Source organism: Lynx canadensis, chromosome F1 (genome assembly GCF_007474595.2).
Source record: "Lynx canadensis isolate LIC74 chromosome F1, mLynCan4.pri.v2, whole genome shotgun sequence".
Taxonomy (NCBI): domain Eukaryota; kingdom Metazoa; phylum Chordata; class Mammalia; order Carnivora; family Felidae; genus Lynx; species Lynx canadensis.
In genome coordinates this window covers 18860861-18877243 of record NC_044319.2, presented here as the reverse complement: position 1 = coordinate 18877243, position 16383 = coordinate 18860861, and the positions used below count along the sequence as shown (strand labels likewise).

The 16383-nt window shown below is 42.0% G+C and overlaps 1 protein-coding gene and 1 long non-coding RNA gene across 9 annotated transcripts in view; one reads left to right on the top strand and one right to left on the bottom strand.

The window, feature by feature from the left end:
* The window catches only part of BRINP2 (BMP/retinoic acid inducible neural specific 2), a 122293-nt gene that overhangs the window by 12842 nt on the left and 93068 nt on the right, over positions 1-16383 (bottom strand). The window contains exons 3-4 of the mRNA XM_030302389.2: positions 9873-10063; positions 8591-8799 (exon numbers count right to left, since the gene is read on the bottom strand). Coding sequence (XP_030158249.1) covers positions 8591-8799; positions 9873-10063 — 400 coding nt within the window. The remainder of the gene's footprint in view (positions 1-8590; positions 8800-9872; positions 10064-16383) is intronic.
* LOC115505040 overlaps positions 1-16383 on the top strand; it is a 34391-nt gene that overhangs the window by 10348 nt on the left and 7660 nt on the right. For 4 of the 8 annotated variants that reach the window (XR_004343089.1, XR_004343091.1, XR_004343092.1 and 1 more), the window contains 2 exons: positions 2127-2383; positions 5680-7445. This is a non-coding gene — a long non-coding RNA (uncharacterized LOC115505040). Of the gene's footprint in view, positions 1-2126; positions 2384-5679; positions 7446-8365; positions 8608-12457; positions 13279-16383 lie in introns of those variants that run through there. The other 4 variants (XR_003965891.2, XR_003965892.2, XR_003965896.2 and 1 more) reach the window with 4 other exon arrangements.

Sequence of the window (16383 nt, the reverse complement as noted above, 5' to 3'; positions counted from 1 at the left end):
AAAGAGCATCTCAGATAAGCTTTCAGAAAGGGAAAATAATTGTGTGCTAATTGGTCTGTTGACAGAGACTGTCCTGCCTTCAGAAAGCCCTGATGGATCTCAGGTTCATTAGCACATCCAATTTTCCATAAATACTAGGTCGTGCGAACACTCACTCCAGTGAGTCTGCTCTCCTCCCCCTGCCCTTTGCCTCCCCCGCTGCTCTTGTCCTACCTAGGGGGACACCTGCAAAGCTAAAAGGGACAGAAATGGGCTTCTAATTGTGAGCGATAGGGCTGGGCAGGGTGAACACAGCTGATGGTTTGTGTGCTTAAGAGAACTGCAAACTGAATCCCAGGCTGTGCGCTGAGGAATACAGACAAGTCTTTTTAAGGATGCTTTGTGAGAACCACTCCATTTTGCCATCCTGGGACCCATCTGAACTTTTGTGTGGGCTCTTTTTAGTAAGCTCTGGAACATATCAAACCAAGTCCTTCCCCACACTTCGATTAAGTAGAGGGTGAGCTGCCAATGAGAACAGGGTCCTCTGCTTAATGGCTCTGATCCCTTCCCAGGCATCACGGACAGGAGGTACAGTGTATATATTCAGCCCTTTATAGTTTGCCAAGTGTTTCCATGTGGACTGTGTCATTGGGTGTCACCCCAACCCCATGGCAGAGACAGGGGTGGGATTCACAATATTAATCAGCAGGTAAGACAGGAGTGGGTGGGCTAATCAGAAGAGGTGCCAGGAGTGGTACCAGCAGCATTCTGGAGACCTCCCGAGGTCCATTCACCCCTTGGTTACCATCAACGGGAAACCTGGGGGCTCTAAGGGAGAGAGAACAGTGGTTACGATGACACCCAGGTGATTGGGTGCAGACTGTTTACCAGCTGATATGGAAGTGGTTTAATATTCTAATAGCTGGTGTAGCCCTGTCAGCTGAAGCTAAGCCCTGGGTACAGGTGAGTCAAATAGCTGGTGATGTTGAGAAGTCAAGTGGTGAGCATCAAGACTGAAACTTGAGGGGCGCCTGGGTGGCGCAGTCGGTTAAGCGTCCGACTTCAGCCAGGTCACGATCTTGCAGTCCGTGAGTTTGAGCTCCGCGTCAGGCTCTGGGCTGATGGCTCGGAGCCTGGAGCCTGTTTCCGATTCTGTGTCTCCCTCTCTCTCTGCCCTTCCCCCGTTCATGCTCTGTCTCTGTCCCAAAAATAAATAAACGTTGAGAAAAAAAAAAAAAAAAAGACTGAAACTTGATCCCAAGCTTTCTCCCTTGAGCAAGTTTGTTTCCCACTAAACCAAGCAGCCAGCTTTCACCTACCAAGCATTCTATTTAGTGCCTCACTGCGTGCCAGCCACAGCGAAGAAATGGTGTGCAAGCTACGGAGTCCCAACTGCTCCAAGCCCTCCTACCACGCCTGTGGGTGTGGGGACGTGGCAGTGGGGATGCACACAGCTGGAATATAATATGACAAATCCTGTAAGAGAGATGTGCACTGAGCAGGGTAAACCTTGCAACAGAGTGAGATGTTCAGTAGGGTCTCAGAGGAATGTGTCAGATAAACAAAAGGGGCATGTTAGTAAACTAGAGGTGGCTAACAAGGGGGGAAAAGTAAGAGTACACCTGCTTACAGACATAAGAGACAGGCAGAGAGGCTGGAGGGTTTTCCCTTCCCCAAGGCTGAGCAGGTGAGCAGAACCCCTCATGCCACCCACCTCGATGCAGAGTAATGGCCTTGGTGGAAGCCAGCTCTACTCCTGCAAAGGCATGTTCAGTAGAGGGAAGCAGGTGGCAGGGGCTACAGCCCCAGTAAAGGAGTATCAGCTAGCAGGGATACGCTGCGGGATGCATCCAGCCTACTGGCCCTTACTATGTGGATCTGTAAAAGCGTGATCAAGCAAAGGAATGGTCTCTGGTGGAACATTTGACAGTAGGATAAAATGGGCAGGTCAACCCTATCAGGTGAGCACGGTGGTGGGATAGGGAGCCGAGACCTCCCGTTGCTCCTCAGTCTAGCAGGGTGTTCTTGGACAGGTCACGTGGTTCTCTAGAGCTAAGTTATGTGAGCATGAGGACGAGGAGGAGTGGAGGTAGGAAAAAATAATCCTGTTTTCTCATGTTTTTCTGAATTGCATCCCATGGAAGGAGTACATTGCACCCCTCAACAGAGAAAACTCCAGGTTAATCAGCTTAGTGGAAGATGAATTATCATCCCACATTCCATGTGTGATTGGAGGAGTTCCAAAAAGAAACTTCCAAGGATGGCGGCCCCACTTCTGGGGAGATGGGCAATGGCTCTAGTTCTGGAAAGTGCATCCCCAGGCACTACGATAGATGTGGCTTTGGGTACCTTCCTGCCTCTCACTGTGCCACCTGCAGACTTTGCCAAAGAGATGAGTCCGGTAAGCCATATTTCAGACTATGTATTGAACTCTTTATAGTGGACTAAAGTGAACTCTGAACAAAACTTCCCTCCAGAGAAGTCAGAACTGTGACACTGAGAGAAACAATTTAAAGGGTGATGGTGGACACCCTTAAAATTCAGAATAAATAATCATCAAGCATTACTAAGTGCCAGGAACTGAGAATACAGCAGTGAACAAGAGTGGTTCCTGCCCCAATGGCACCAGCTGAGAGATAAAACAGAAAAATAGTATTCAGTCCGGGCCAGAGTCAGCGTCAGCTCCAGAGCAAGGCAGAGCTAAATGTAGGCTGAAGTCACTGGCATACAGAAAGGTCTAGAAAAAAAACAAAGGAAAGAACTTGGAAAAGAAGCTAGAAGGTGAAGCAGATGAAAAAAAAAAAGATGACATGTGTTCCAACAAGAAATGAGGTAACCTGGGAGCCTTACTGCCCTTTTATAAGACCCATGTGTCTGGACATTTAGTGTCTTGTCCTTGGAGATATGTGATAGTCTTCACCGTAGTCCTCTTTATAAACCATGTTTATGCTCAAGTGACTTGGAGTAGCTTTGTTTTCTTTCAACTAAACATGTTTATATGCCCTTGTACATACACTGAAAAGAGCATAACCTATGTGGAAAACAGTGACTCATTCATTCATTCATTCATTTATTCTGTCAGTCAACAAACCTTTACTCATTACCCATAATGGAATATGCTCTGTACTTCTACTGGGAACCAAAGATGAATAAGAACCAGTCCCTCCCTCAAGGACTTCATGTTAGCTAGCAAATATAGTTCAAATGATAAGCCCTATAAAAGAGGCATGTGCTTGATACACCAAAGAGAGCATTTAACTACCTTGGGAGTCAGAAAAGGCTTCCCCAAAGAGTAACCTTTTTGACTTGAGCAAAGAAGAGTGAGGGAGAGACACTTACGTAAACAGACAAGCAAAGCAAACAGCAGGGGCTTTGAATAAAGACTAATAGTTAGTGGGATGCCTGGGCCGCTCAGTTGGTTAAGAGTCCAACTCTTGATTTTGAACTGTGATCTCACAGTTCGTGGGGTCAAGCCCCACATCTGGCTCTGCACTGACAGTGTGGAACCTGCTTGAGTTCTTTTCTCTCTCTCTCTCTCTCTCTCTTCTTTTTCTCTGCCCATCCTCCATTCATTCTCTCCCCCTGCCCCCCAGCCTTCTCTCACTCAAAATAATAAAATTTTTTTAAACAGACTAACAGGACGGGCCTACATGATAGAAATTGTAAGTGAAGGGTTGATGGGGGAAACGGGTTGAGAAGAGACAAAAGAGACCATTAGGGATAATCTTCAATGGCTTTATGGTTTTGTTAAGATGAGGAATTATTCTTTTTCAAGCTCCATTTGTGCTGTGGCTCATGCACTCTCTCTGTTTTTTTATTTGATCCTTACAGAAATCCTTCAAGGTAAAAAATATTTTAATTATTGAACAGTTTTAAGGATAAGAAAAGTGAGGTTCAGAGTAGTTTGGTAACTTGCTCGCAGCCCACATGAGCAGTGGCACAGCAAAGACTTTTGGGTTCAACCCTATGTTCTCTCCATTGTCACACTGCCACCGTGGCTGGGGCGCAGTGGTTTAAACGGGGCGGGGGGGGGGATGGTACATGATGCTTTGCACTCATGCAGGCAGCAGAGAGGGCGGATAAGAGAGAAGAGCTGAGAATGGAGACAGGAAGACTAGTTAAAAAGATAATGCAAGAAAACTGGGCAAGAGTTGATGAGGTCCTGAATTAAGGGGATGGCATGGACATGAGAAGGCAGTGAGGGGCAAGCTGAAGATATATCCAATGCCGTGATTATAGTGGTGGACCATGGAGTCTAAGTTAGGCAAATAGTGAGGCAAATGAGGCCATGAAGGGGGGAAGAAAGTGAAAAGCTGGTCAGGTCAAAGGACAGGAAGGCACATTAATGGGACCTTTGAGTTGTTGACCCAGACCTACCTTTTATTTCCAGATAAGACCAATTCTTCTCCCACTTTGACACAGCCGACTCACTACAGGACTGAAGGGGGAAAGGGGCTTCCCCAGAGTTCTGTCTTCTTGGTAAAACCCACTCCATGTTACTAATAGTCTTCTTTCATCATTTTAAGCTGCCTCAGAGACCAGAATCCCAAAGGTACCCTAAATCCCTGTTAACTTCAGCCACTGTCCTGTCTCAGGCTCTCACTCCAGACACTGCACCTCTCTTAATCTGACCTCTTCAGGTAACTTCCATCGTGCTCTCTCGGTCTCATGATCAGTCTTCAGCAAGGTCCTCCATAACCTTGATCTCCTCTCAAGAGTCTGCTTCATCTTTTTGCATTAAGCATAGTCCAGAAGATGCTGAAAACAGGGTTCCCTTGCAGTCTTGCCTAGCAGTGGCTGGCTGTGTTCCCACACCTCACATGGCTGGGCAGAGGAGTGAGGTGCGATGCAACTATCCTGAACACTGCTTCCCCTCCTCTCTAGCCACCTCTGGCTCCTCTGAAGCCAGAACCATCAGGACTTTATCACCCATGACCCCTCCTTGTTGCTGTCTATTTCCCTTGTTAGTCCCATTCAGTTGTTAAGGATTTCCAGTATTAAGCTTGCTTACCACTGTCTTTGTTATCACCAAAAGGTTTGTATCTTTCCTGTTGACCTCAGCATCCATGTAGAAAACCCTTTAATACCCTGGCCTCCCAGGTCCCTAGCCTTCTCCCCTCTCCGTTCATCTTGTCCTCCAGCCCCGTCTTAGCCACCCACACTCATGGCCATGTTCAGAACCTGATTTGTTTTGCTAATTGCACTTTCTCTCCAATCTCAACATAAATCATCACACACTTGCACTTCCCCTGGTCACTTCCCTCTAACAAGTTATCAAACCTACTTAGACTTCCAATCTTTTGACCTAACCAACTTTTCACTTCCTGCCGTCCCTTAACAGTCCCAAATCCCTTGGTCCATCACTATAATCACTGCTTTGTGTATATTCTCAACTCCCGTTTTGTTTCATCTTCATGTACACACACGCGCACACACACACACACACACACATATTTCTGTTCAATCAAGTCTCCACCTCCTCCATGCCTGCCTATACTTGAAGTGCCAAATGTAGCTGATAAAACTCACAGCTATGCTGACTGTTCCCATGTAATTACGACCATGGGTCTCAAATGGGCCCTCAGTGCTGCCCAACAACCCACAACATTTATCCAGTCCATTAAAATACCTAACTCCTATTCTTCTGAAACCATCCCCTGCATTCTTCTCTCAGTAATCCCTTCTCCTTCCTTTTAGGCAAGGACTCTGCTTCTTGTGTAATCAAGGAAATAGGATCAATCAGAAGGGGACATCCGCATCCCGACCCCCAACGTCTACATCCTACTACATGTGTCCTGCGCATTTGAATGCCTCCTGCTACAAAGGATGAGATGTTTATGCTCCTGTGTAAGAGCCACCCCTCCCGCCTGCCCAGTTGCTCTTGCAGTTGTCTCCTATCACTTCGGAATCATCATTTTCTCCCCCTCTCCTGAGTCATTTCAATCAACATGCCAAGATTCTTGAGTATCTCTCATCTTAAAAACAAAAATTCCACCTCTCTTGACCTTATACCCTCTCCAGCTATCACCCATTTTTTTCTGTTTGCCTTTACAGCAAAACCCTTAAAGAATTGTCTCTACTCCTCTGGTTCCTCGCTTTGTTTTCTCTCTTGAACCTTCTGCACTCAGCCTTTTGTACCTGTCATGACACTGAAACCACTCTTATCTAGGTTGCTAGTTACCTCCATGTTGCCAAATTGAAGGTCCATTCTCTATCTGACTGTTTAACAGCATCTAACGCAGTTGTCTGCTCCTTCTTCTATGAAACACTTGCTTCATATCGTCTTGTGATGTGGCTTTGATTCTCTTCATACCTTTCTGCCTGGTGTCAGCCTTCTCTGTTGGATCCTTCTCCTAGTCCCCATTTCTGAATATTGATGTGCTTCACAACTCAGCCTTAGGGCTGGGCAGCCTTAGGGCTGCTCTACCAGCTACATTCACTCCTCAAGTGATCTCATCCTTTCTCATGATATTAAATACCACCTACATGTGTGTATATATTTGTATGCCAAAATTACATCTTCAGTCATGACCTTTCTCTCTGAAGCCTAGTGTTTATATTCAACTGCCTGTTAGATACCTCTACTTGGATGTCTAATAGGAATGTCAAATTCACTGTATCTAAAACCAAGCTCTTGATTTGCTTCTTTCAGATTGGCGTCTGCCCCACTGTTGTCCTTCTCAGTAAATGCAATCACTGTTCATCTTGCTGCTCATGCCAAAAATCTTGCAGTTAATCTTGAGTCCTTTCTTCTAATTTATTAGCTAAGCCTGTAGGCTCTACCATCAAAATATATCTTGGCATCTGCCAAATTTTCACTACCTCTATACAGCCAGCTTTGTCTGAGCGAGCCACCATTATTTCTTCCCTTGACCATTGCAATAGTCACTGCATCAGTCTCCAGGATCCCTCTTTCTCCTCTCTTCCCTGATCAGTAATGCCCTCATGATCTTCACATCCTTTATTGATCTCCGTCTCAGGCAATCTACCGTCAGGGGGAGATAAAATTTTCTCTGCAGCCTCATCTCCTACTTCATCCCTCTTGTAATGGCACTCCTGCTACATTATGCAGTGTTTCTGGATCGTAACATGCACACTCCTGCTTCAGGGCAATTGCACCTGCTCTCACTCCCATGTGGCTTGCTCCCTCCCTTCATTCAGATGTCTGCTTAAATGGCATTTTTTCACACAGGTCTTCCCTAAAGTGTGGTGTCCCTATCCCTCTCCATCCTCTTGCCTGGCTCCACTTCTTCATACCATTAATCCCACCTGACATTATATTACATCTCCATCACTAGAATTTAAGCTTCATGAGGGCAGGGACTTTATATGTATTCTTCACTCTGGGATTCTCAGTACCTAGAGCAGTACCTGACACGTAATAGGTGTTCAGTAAATATCTACTGAACCAATAAACAAATGAACAAAACCATCTAAATTCTGGGTGTGATAAAAGCGGAATATAAGAGGGGCGCCTGGGTGGCGCAGTCGGTTAAGCGTCCGACTTCAGCCAGGTCACGATCTCGCAGTGCGTGAGTTCGAGCCCCGCGTCAGGCTCTGGGCTGATGGCTCAGAGCCTGGAGCCTGTTTCTGATTCTGTGTCTCCCTCTCTCTCTGCCCCTCCCCCATTCATGCTCTGTCTCTCTCTGTCCCAAAAATAAATAAACGTTGGAAAAAAAAAAAATTTAAAAAAAAAAAAGCGGAATATAAGAGAAGACTGACCATTACTTGCCATCTTAACTCTACATTTAGAATAAAATAATCCAGCATTCTCAAGTATCGTCATTGGTCTTCTACCCTATTACAATGAGTTTTCCTAGAATTATCCTAGATACAAGTAGAGAAGATAGGATGAAGGTTCTGATTATTAATGTTATAGTAACTACTGGATCATTTTCCAACATGCATGGCATTATATCACTCCTGTGCTTAAAACTCTCTGGATGTTTTCCATTGCACTTTGACATATTAAAATTCCTTTTCATGGCCACGTAATCTGATTCCAGTCTACTTCTGAACGTCATATTGTACCAGTGTCTTCTTGTTCACCTTACTATAGTCACAACAGTCTTCTCTGTGTTCCAAGGCACCAAGCCGGTTGCTGCCTCAGGGCCTTAGCACTTACTGTTCTTGCTGTCTGAATACTCTTCCCTGAGGTCATTCAGACTCAGCCTCAAAGTTTAAACCCAAAGTTCCCTCCCCAGACCAATCTGGCTAATATTAGCTGCTCCTTTCCCACCCCAGGAAATCCATACCTTATGACTCTGTCTTTTCTTTCTATCTTTATCTAAAATTACTTTGCTTTTACCTGTGTAAAATTCCCATCCTTCACTAGAACGTAACAGGTACAGAATAAGGACCTTGTCTGCCTTTCTACCAACAGTCCGTTGGCTGGAGACTGCCTCCCAGTAGAAGCTGCATGACTATCTGCTGTGCAAGTGAAGACCTGGGCCACCTTTTAGGGTCGGTTGTGCCTCGTCTCAGAAAGCTTCTTCCCCACGTCCATCAGTCGGGTCTGACTGATTTGGAGCTGGCTAAGACCCTAGCCTCCCCCTTGCTTTCTCTCTGCTGTCTGCCCTCCCTCTCCCAGTACTCCACAAGTTGTTACCTTGATGGCCCCCGTGGCTATCTGGATATGGTGCAGCCGCCTCAGAGTGCTCTCTCTGTCGATGAAGTAGGAGGCTGCCAGCTGGTGCAAAGTCTCCAGGGACACGGCAGAGCTGTTCCCACTGCCCCCAACTACAGGTGCACTTCCTGCTGTCTCTGTCTTGCGGCTCAGTTTCCGCTTGTCCACAAAAATGGTTAGGGACTCTTCTCCTAAAGCAAACAACATGGGTCCATTGGTGAGGCCTTCTGAATCCCCTGCCAATTAGAACATGAAACCCTTGGCCAGAACAGTCAGAGCTCAGAGGGAGCCCATTGCCCCTGCTGACGACCTCTTCCTCATCACTGTCTTTAGAACAGTCTCATCACACAGTGCCGAAGGTGACCGGCATCACTGCCTGAGAGGCCCTCCTCCTTTTCCTTCATTCTTTAACTATCCCATAGCTCATCCCCTCCCCTCCAGCTTATCCATTTAACATCCTTTATTGATCTCAGTCTCAGGCAATCTACCTCCATGGGGGAGATAAAATTTTCTCTCTCAAGTTGTTTATGAGAAGTCACCATGGATATTTCTGCTCCCTCAGAAAGGGCAAAAGCCTTGAAGCTCACCCGCCCTCTTCCCCATCAAACACTCAACACCTACCACATGCCGGCAGCTGGCCTGAACCCTTGGAGAGATCCTTTTTGTCCATCAGACAGTGAGCTAAATGTTATAATAAATCTTGCTTTCTTCTTCCCAGGGCAGAGAGAACCCTGCCTCTTCAGAGCTTTTGATTTGGCCACAGGTACACCATCCCCACTCCCAACCTTGTCCCTATCCAGCCCAGAATCACTAGAATTGGTTTGTCCAGTTACCAATCTTTAGGGAGGTAAGCAGGGGTCAGGGACTCAATGGACATTTGCTTTTTTGCCCATGGGTCTGACAACTAGAGCCACAGCAAATATTAGGATGTGGAAAAGCCTCTGGGTGAGAAGGCTCTGTCAAAAGAAAACTAGGAGCGCCCCCTGCTGGCAAGTGCTTAGTAGGAGCCTGTCAGTCCCCCAACCTCCTTACCCCGCACCCCCTCCTCAGGAGTATGCTTATAAGCAAACAGCAATGTTCTAGGTAAATTTGGATGTCAAGAGATTATACCGCTCTCAAAGGCACCAGAAAGAAAAATACTTCTCAGGCAGTACCAGGCAAGGAACAACAAAGACCCAGGAAGACTCAAGCTATACTCCTTGGGTCTTAAAGCTATTTTCAATGATCTGACAGCCAATTAGTGTAAGATCATGATGTTGCTTACCTCCAAGGGTGGCAGAAAGTAAGAAATGAGTGCCGTACTTTTTTATCAGGTTTTCAGTAACCTGTTGTAAGTTGGGTCTCCTTCCGAGGAGGCGGATGTTCCGGATAAATTCTGGGGCAAGAGGCAATGGCAAACTGAAGAAGTCCCTCCTTTCCAGAGCCAAGTTGTTTACTTTCCAACGGGCAAACTCCCTGGAGGAAAAGTCAAGGGATGAAGAAAAGCTCAATGTATTTAAGAACAAGAAACATAAAATCTGAAAGAGGTCATGTTCTTCCTCCACTTGTACCCTCCTCACTCCCCTCAGCACACATCCCTCCACATGGAGGCACCCACTGCCTGCAAGAGGCCGTTTGGCCTTCCACCCAGCTTCCCATTCCCAGGCTGTCAACTGACTTCCATCAGAACCTATTCCCATCTGCTTTCTCACTGGGGTCTCTGATTTGCTTACTCATATGCAGGTAGTCATGTAGTAGTGTAGTATGGGGAAACAATTATGCAAACAGTGAAAACATGAGAACAATGGATTGCAGAGATATGATTTAGTCACAGTTGCCACTCAATGGACGAGTCACATCACCTATCATGGCCTCAGTTACCCATTTGAAAGTGAGGAGTATGGTCTACAACAGTAGTTCTCAAATTTTGACCCGTTCACACTCTTAACAAATGACGGAGTCCCCCATATTTATGCGGCTTATCTCTATTGATAATTACCACTTTAAAAATTAAAACAGCAAATTTTAATTTATTTATTAGTTCACTTAAAGATAACAGCAGTAAATCTATTACATATAACATAAATGACATATTTTTATTACCATAACCATATGTTCTGAAACAAAGCCAATTTAGCAAGAAGAGTGGTATTACTTTGCATTTTTGCAAGTGTCTTTAATATTTGGCTTACCAGAAGAAGGCTACTTTCTCATATTTGCTTCTGCATGTATTCTTATGTAGTCTTTGTGGATATTCACTAAATGCAACAAATGTCATTCCTTAAAGGTTACAGAGTGGAATCTGAAACCACATCAACACACTTTTTATACTCTATTACATTAAAATCCAGTGTTCTATATTGTATTTTGAATGGGTCTTTTTACCCTTCATGATTTTGAAACATCACGCATGGTCATCCAAAAAGTATGGGATCACTGAATTATTCAGGTCTTCCACATTGTGATACTTCATTATATAATGTCAAAACACCATATTTGTTAATATCACAAATCCCATGCATAAAGTTGCTAAGTACTGGAACTGCTACCAAACTCATAATGACAAATATAAGTTTTCCAAAATTCTAATTTTCATTTGAAAGCTTAAATTTTATCACTGGCAACAGATACTGTTAGCTGTTTTCCTTGAAGAGGTAGGCTTACTTTATTCCCCCCCCCCCTTTATTTTTTGAGAAAATGTTTGCCAGACACTAAAGTGTCTAAATAACCACAGTTTATCTGTTGGCTGTTCTTTGAAGAAAAATTCAGTTCCAATGAAAACATGACTAGTTCAGCTTACAATTCAATCACAAAAGCATCTTTCCCTGAGACAATCATCATTCTTCAGTAGCCTTAGACTCATTTTATGTTTATTTTACATTTCATCATACAAAATATTAAAAAGATGTGTAGGGGTGCCTGGCTGGCTCAGTTGGTAGAGCATGCAACTCTTGATCTCTAGGTCATGAGTTCAAGGCTCACACTGGGCATGGAGCCTATTTTAAAAAAAGGTGTATACTTAAGGGTCAATATCTAATAAAATTAATAAGTTTAACTGCTTCAAGGACGTTCTTATGTGAATCTAGCATAAAAACAAGCGTGTGTGTGTGTTTGTGTGCGCTTAGGTGCAAGTATGTAATGATGGAGATGACTGGTGTGATTTGGTGAGATTGCCTTTATTCAAACACAGATGCCAGTAGTTTTATTCACCACGGCTTTTTGTGCCATCAGTGCAGATGTCAATATGGACACCCTGAAAAGACCTAAGAGAACCCATCTTTTGAGAAGCCCTATTCTATAAGATGGCAAAATTCCAAATTCCTTTCTAGTCCCATCTAGATCTTTAATCTTCATACTATGATCCTCACTGAAAGGGACACATTTCCAAGGGGAATCTGTCCTGGGATGAAATTGAAAGGATCACATCCATTAGTGAGAAAGTACTTTTCCATAGCCTTTCAAATTATACTCAGAAGGACCAGCTCCATTGCCTTAGGGAACAACAAAATTCAAGGTCTTCTCAACCTTCTCACCTATCCCCACTCTGCTCTTTATGACAGTGCTGAAGTTTGGTCTAACTTTCTCCCCAAATCCATGGACTACAAATGACAGGGCTGCAGAAAAATAAAAAGAGCTCCAAAATAATAAAAACCCATGCCCGATTTAAACCTAAAGAATTCTCCCATCTAACTATAGAGACTGAGACAGAGAGGAGGGGCATGTGCCAAATATTACCAGGGAAACAAAAGAAAAGAGACGACTAATAATTCAAGGTTCCAGCAAAGTCTTTTAAAATTCCCATTGTGTGGCTTTATTTATCTAAGAAGGCAAGTTCATAATAATACATTATCATTTATTTCCTTTGTACAGGAAATGCTAAACTTCAATTAAAGTACGGGATATCTGTCAAAGTGTTTTCTATACCAGAACCCACTGCAGCATGATGAGCAATCACTTGATCTCATGTCTAACTGGCCAAATGGCCAATCAAGACAGAGTGACTTAATAGGTTAAAAAAACAACAGCAACAACTATATGCTGCCTACAAGAGACTCACTTCAGCATTAAGGACACCTATACTGAAAGTGAAGGATGGAAAAAGATACTCCATGCAAATGGAAACCCAAAAGAAGCCTGGGGTAGTTATATTTATATCAGATAGAGTAGACCTTAATCCAGATTGTAACAAGAGACATAGAAGGGCATTATATAATGACAAAGGGATCAACTCATCAAAATACAACATTTGTAAATAGTTATGCACCCAACATGGGAACAACTACACATATCAAGCAAACACTAACAGATCTGAAAGGAGAAATAGCAGTTCCAACGATAGGAGGGGACTTCAATACCTCACTTTCAACCATGGATAGACCATCCAGATAGAACATCAACAAGGGAACATCAGCCTTAAAAATACATATTAGACCAGATAGACATAACAGATATATGCAGAACATTCCATTCAATAGCAGGAGAAAACACATTATTCTCAAGTGCACATGGAACATTCTTCAGAGTAGATCATGTGTTAGGTCACAAAACAAATTTTAATGGATTTAAGAAGACTGAAATTATATCATGCATCATTTTCAACCACAATTGAATGAAACTAGAAAGTACAAGAGGTGTAAAATTCACAAATACATGGAGATTAAACAACATGCTCTTGAATAACCAACATGTCAAAGGAGAAATAAAAAAGTATCTTGAGGCAAATGAAAATGGAAACACAAATACCAAAATGTATGTGATGCAGCAAAAGTAGTTCTAAGTGGGATGTTTATAGTGATAAATGCCTACACTAAGAAAAAATAAAGATCTTAAATAATAACCAAATTCACACTCCAAGGAACTAGAAAAGTAGAACATATTAAACCCAAAGTTAGTAAAAGGATTAACAAAGATTAGACTGGAAAGGAATGGCATAGAGACTAAAAAGACAATAGCAGAGATCAATGAAAATAAAATTTGCTTTTCAGAAAAGATTTTGAAAAATAGACAAATCATTAGCTAGACTAAACAAGAAAAAAAGAAGACTCAAATAAATAAAATTGGAATTGAAAGAGGAGACATTACAAATGATACCACCCAAATACAAAGGATCACAAGAGACTTTAATGAACAATTGTATACTAATAGATTGGACAATCTATGAGAAATAGATTAATTCCTAGAAACATATAACCTACCAAGACTGAATCATGAATAAATAGAAAAATCTGAACAGACCAACTACTAGAAAGAAGATTGAATCAGTAATAAAAAAACTCCCAACAAACAAAAGTCCAGGATCAGATGGCTTCCCTGGTGAATTCTACCAAACATTTAAAGAAAAATTCCTACCAGTGTTTCCTAAACTCTCCCAAAAATGGAAGAGGAGGGAAAACTTCCAAACTCAATTTATGAGGCCAGCATCACCCTGATACCAAAACCAGACAAGGACACTACAAGAAAAGAAAGTTATAGGCCAGTATCCCTGATACACATATATGCAAAAATCTCCAAAAAAACTATTAACAAACTGAATTCAGTACATGGAAACAATCATACACCATAATCAAGTGGGATTTATTCCAGGAATGAAAGGATGGTTCAACATTTGCAAGTCAATCAATATGATACATCACACTAGTAAAACTAAGTATAAAAATCATATGATTATCTCAGTAGATGCAAAAAAAAAGCATTTGAGAAAATTCAACATCCATTTATGATAAAAACCCTGAACAAAAAATGTGTAGAGGGAACATACTTCAACATAATAAAGACCATATATGACAAACCCACGGCTAACATTAGACTCAATGGTGACAAGCTGAAAGCTTTTTCTCTAAGATCAGAACAAGACAAAGTTGCCCACTTCTGTCACTTTTATTCAACATAATACTGGCAGTCCTAGCCAGTGCAATTAGGCAAGAAAAAGAATTAAAAAGCCTCCAGATCAGAAAGGTAGAAGTAAAACTGTCTGTTTACAGATGACATATCATATATAGAAAACCCTAAAGACTCCACCAAAGAAAACTTAGAATAAACAAATTTAGCAAAGTTGCAAGACAAAAAAATCAATATATGAAAATAAGTTACATTTCTACAAACTAATGACAAAATATCAGAAAGAGAAATTACGGAAATAATCCCATTTACAGTTGCACCAAAAAGAATGAAATACCTCGGAATAAATTTAATGAAGAGTGCAAGAGGTCTGTCTATACACTGAAAGTTGTATAATACATTGATGAAAGAAATTGAAGACACAAATAAATGGAAAGATAGTTCATGGATTGGAAGAATCCATATTGTTAAAATGTCCATTCTATTCAAAGCAATCTACAGATTCATTGCAATCCCTGTAAAATTTCCAATGGCATTTTCCATAAAATAGAAAAAAAGCAATCCTAAAATTTGTATGGAATCACAAAAGACCCCAAATAGCCAAAGAATCTTGAGAAAAAGAACAAAGCTGGAGGCATCACACTTCCCAATTTCAAACTACATTACAAAGCTATAGTATCAAAACATTATGGGCCTAGCCTAAAAACAGACGCATTGATAGTGGAACAGAACAGGAAACCCAGAAACAAAACTCACACATATATGGCCAATTAATTTGTATCTAAAGAGCCAAAAATATACAATGGGGAAAGGACAGTCTCTTCAGTAAATGGTAATGGGAAAACTGAGTAACCACATGCAAAAGAATTAAACTTGACCCCTATCTTCCACCATACACAAAGATGAACTCAAAATGAATTAAAGACTTGAACTTAAGCCCTGAAACCATAAAACTCAGAAGAAAGCACAGGCAGTAAGCTCCTTGACTTGGATCATGGTGACAGTATTTTTAATCTGATACCAAACCCAGCTTCCCTGCTTTGTGGTAGGCCACACATAGGCTTCATCAACTAATAAAGAATTTCTATCCTATCAATTAAATTGCTAGGAGAAATAAAAAGCAGGCATTCTTCCATTTTTCATAATTTCTTACAATGGTCTAAACCTTCACCAAAAGGAAAGATCACCTTACCATAGAGGTAGCTCCCACTTTAATTAAATTTAATAAATAAAAATTGGTGGTCACATTGCTTGCTTAGTCTCTTTATTCAAGACTGCCAAAGAGTACCTGCTAGAAAAAGCCTTCCCTGACCATCCCATCTCAAAGAGCACCCTCTCTCTCCCACACTCTGTCCCATGCTCTGCTTTATGTATCTTTTTTAGCACTCATCACTGTCATAATATATTTTTAAATTTTCTTTCTCTCGCAGTAAAACAAACTCTATAAGGCAAGATCGATTCTTTTGGTCTTATTCAACAGCAATAGAACAATGCTAGTACTTCTAACAACACAATAATGGATGTTCGGTATATCTTTGTTGAATGGGAGATTCTCTCATTTATTTTACTTATTCAAAATAGTCAATTATTTACTGTCATAGCTCTACTAATCCTTTAATTGTTTGCAAATTATTGACAACTAGATAAAAAAAGCTACAAGATGAGATACATAGGAGCAACTACCAATTCATGATTGATCTGAAATGAAAGTAAAGCATCCTAAATGTGTATTCATATCAATGGGAAAATTAGATTTGATTTATAGAAATATAATTTGCAGGGATGATTTTGTGCATTTTTAATATGTAAGTCAAGGCACTGATGGTATTTTCTTATGCTTTGGTAAACTGAGTCTGGGCCCTCTTCCAGTGGACATGGACAACTTCCAAACCCTGAGGTACATTCTGAACCCATGGTCAACACTCTGAAGTCCAGTGAGTATGGAGCCCCCATCCAGA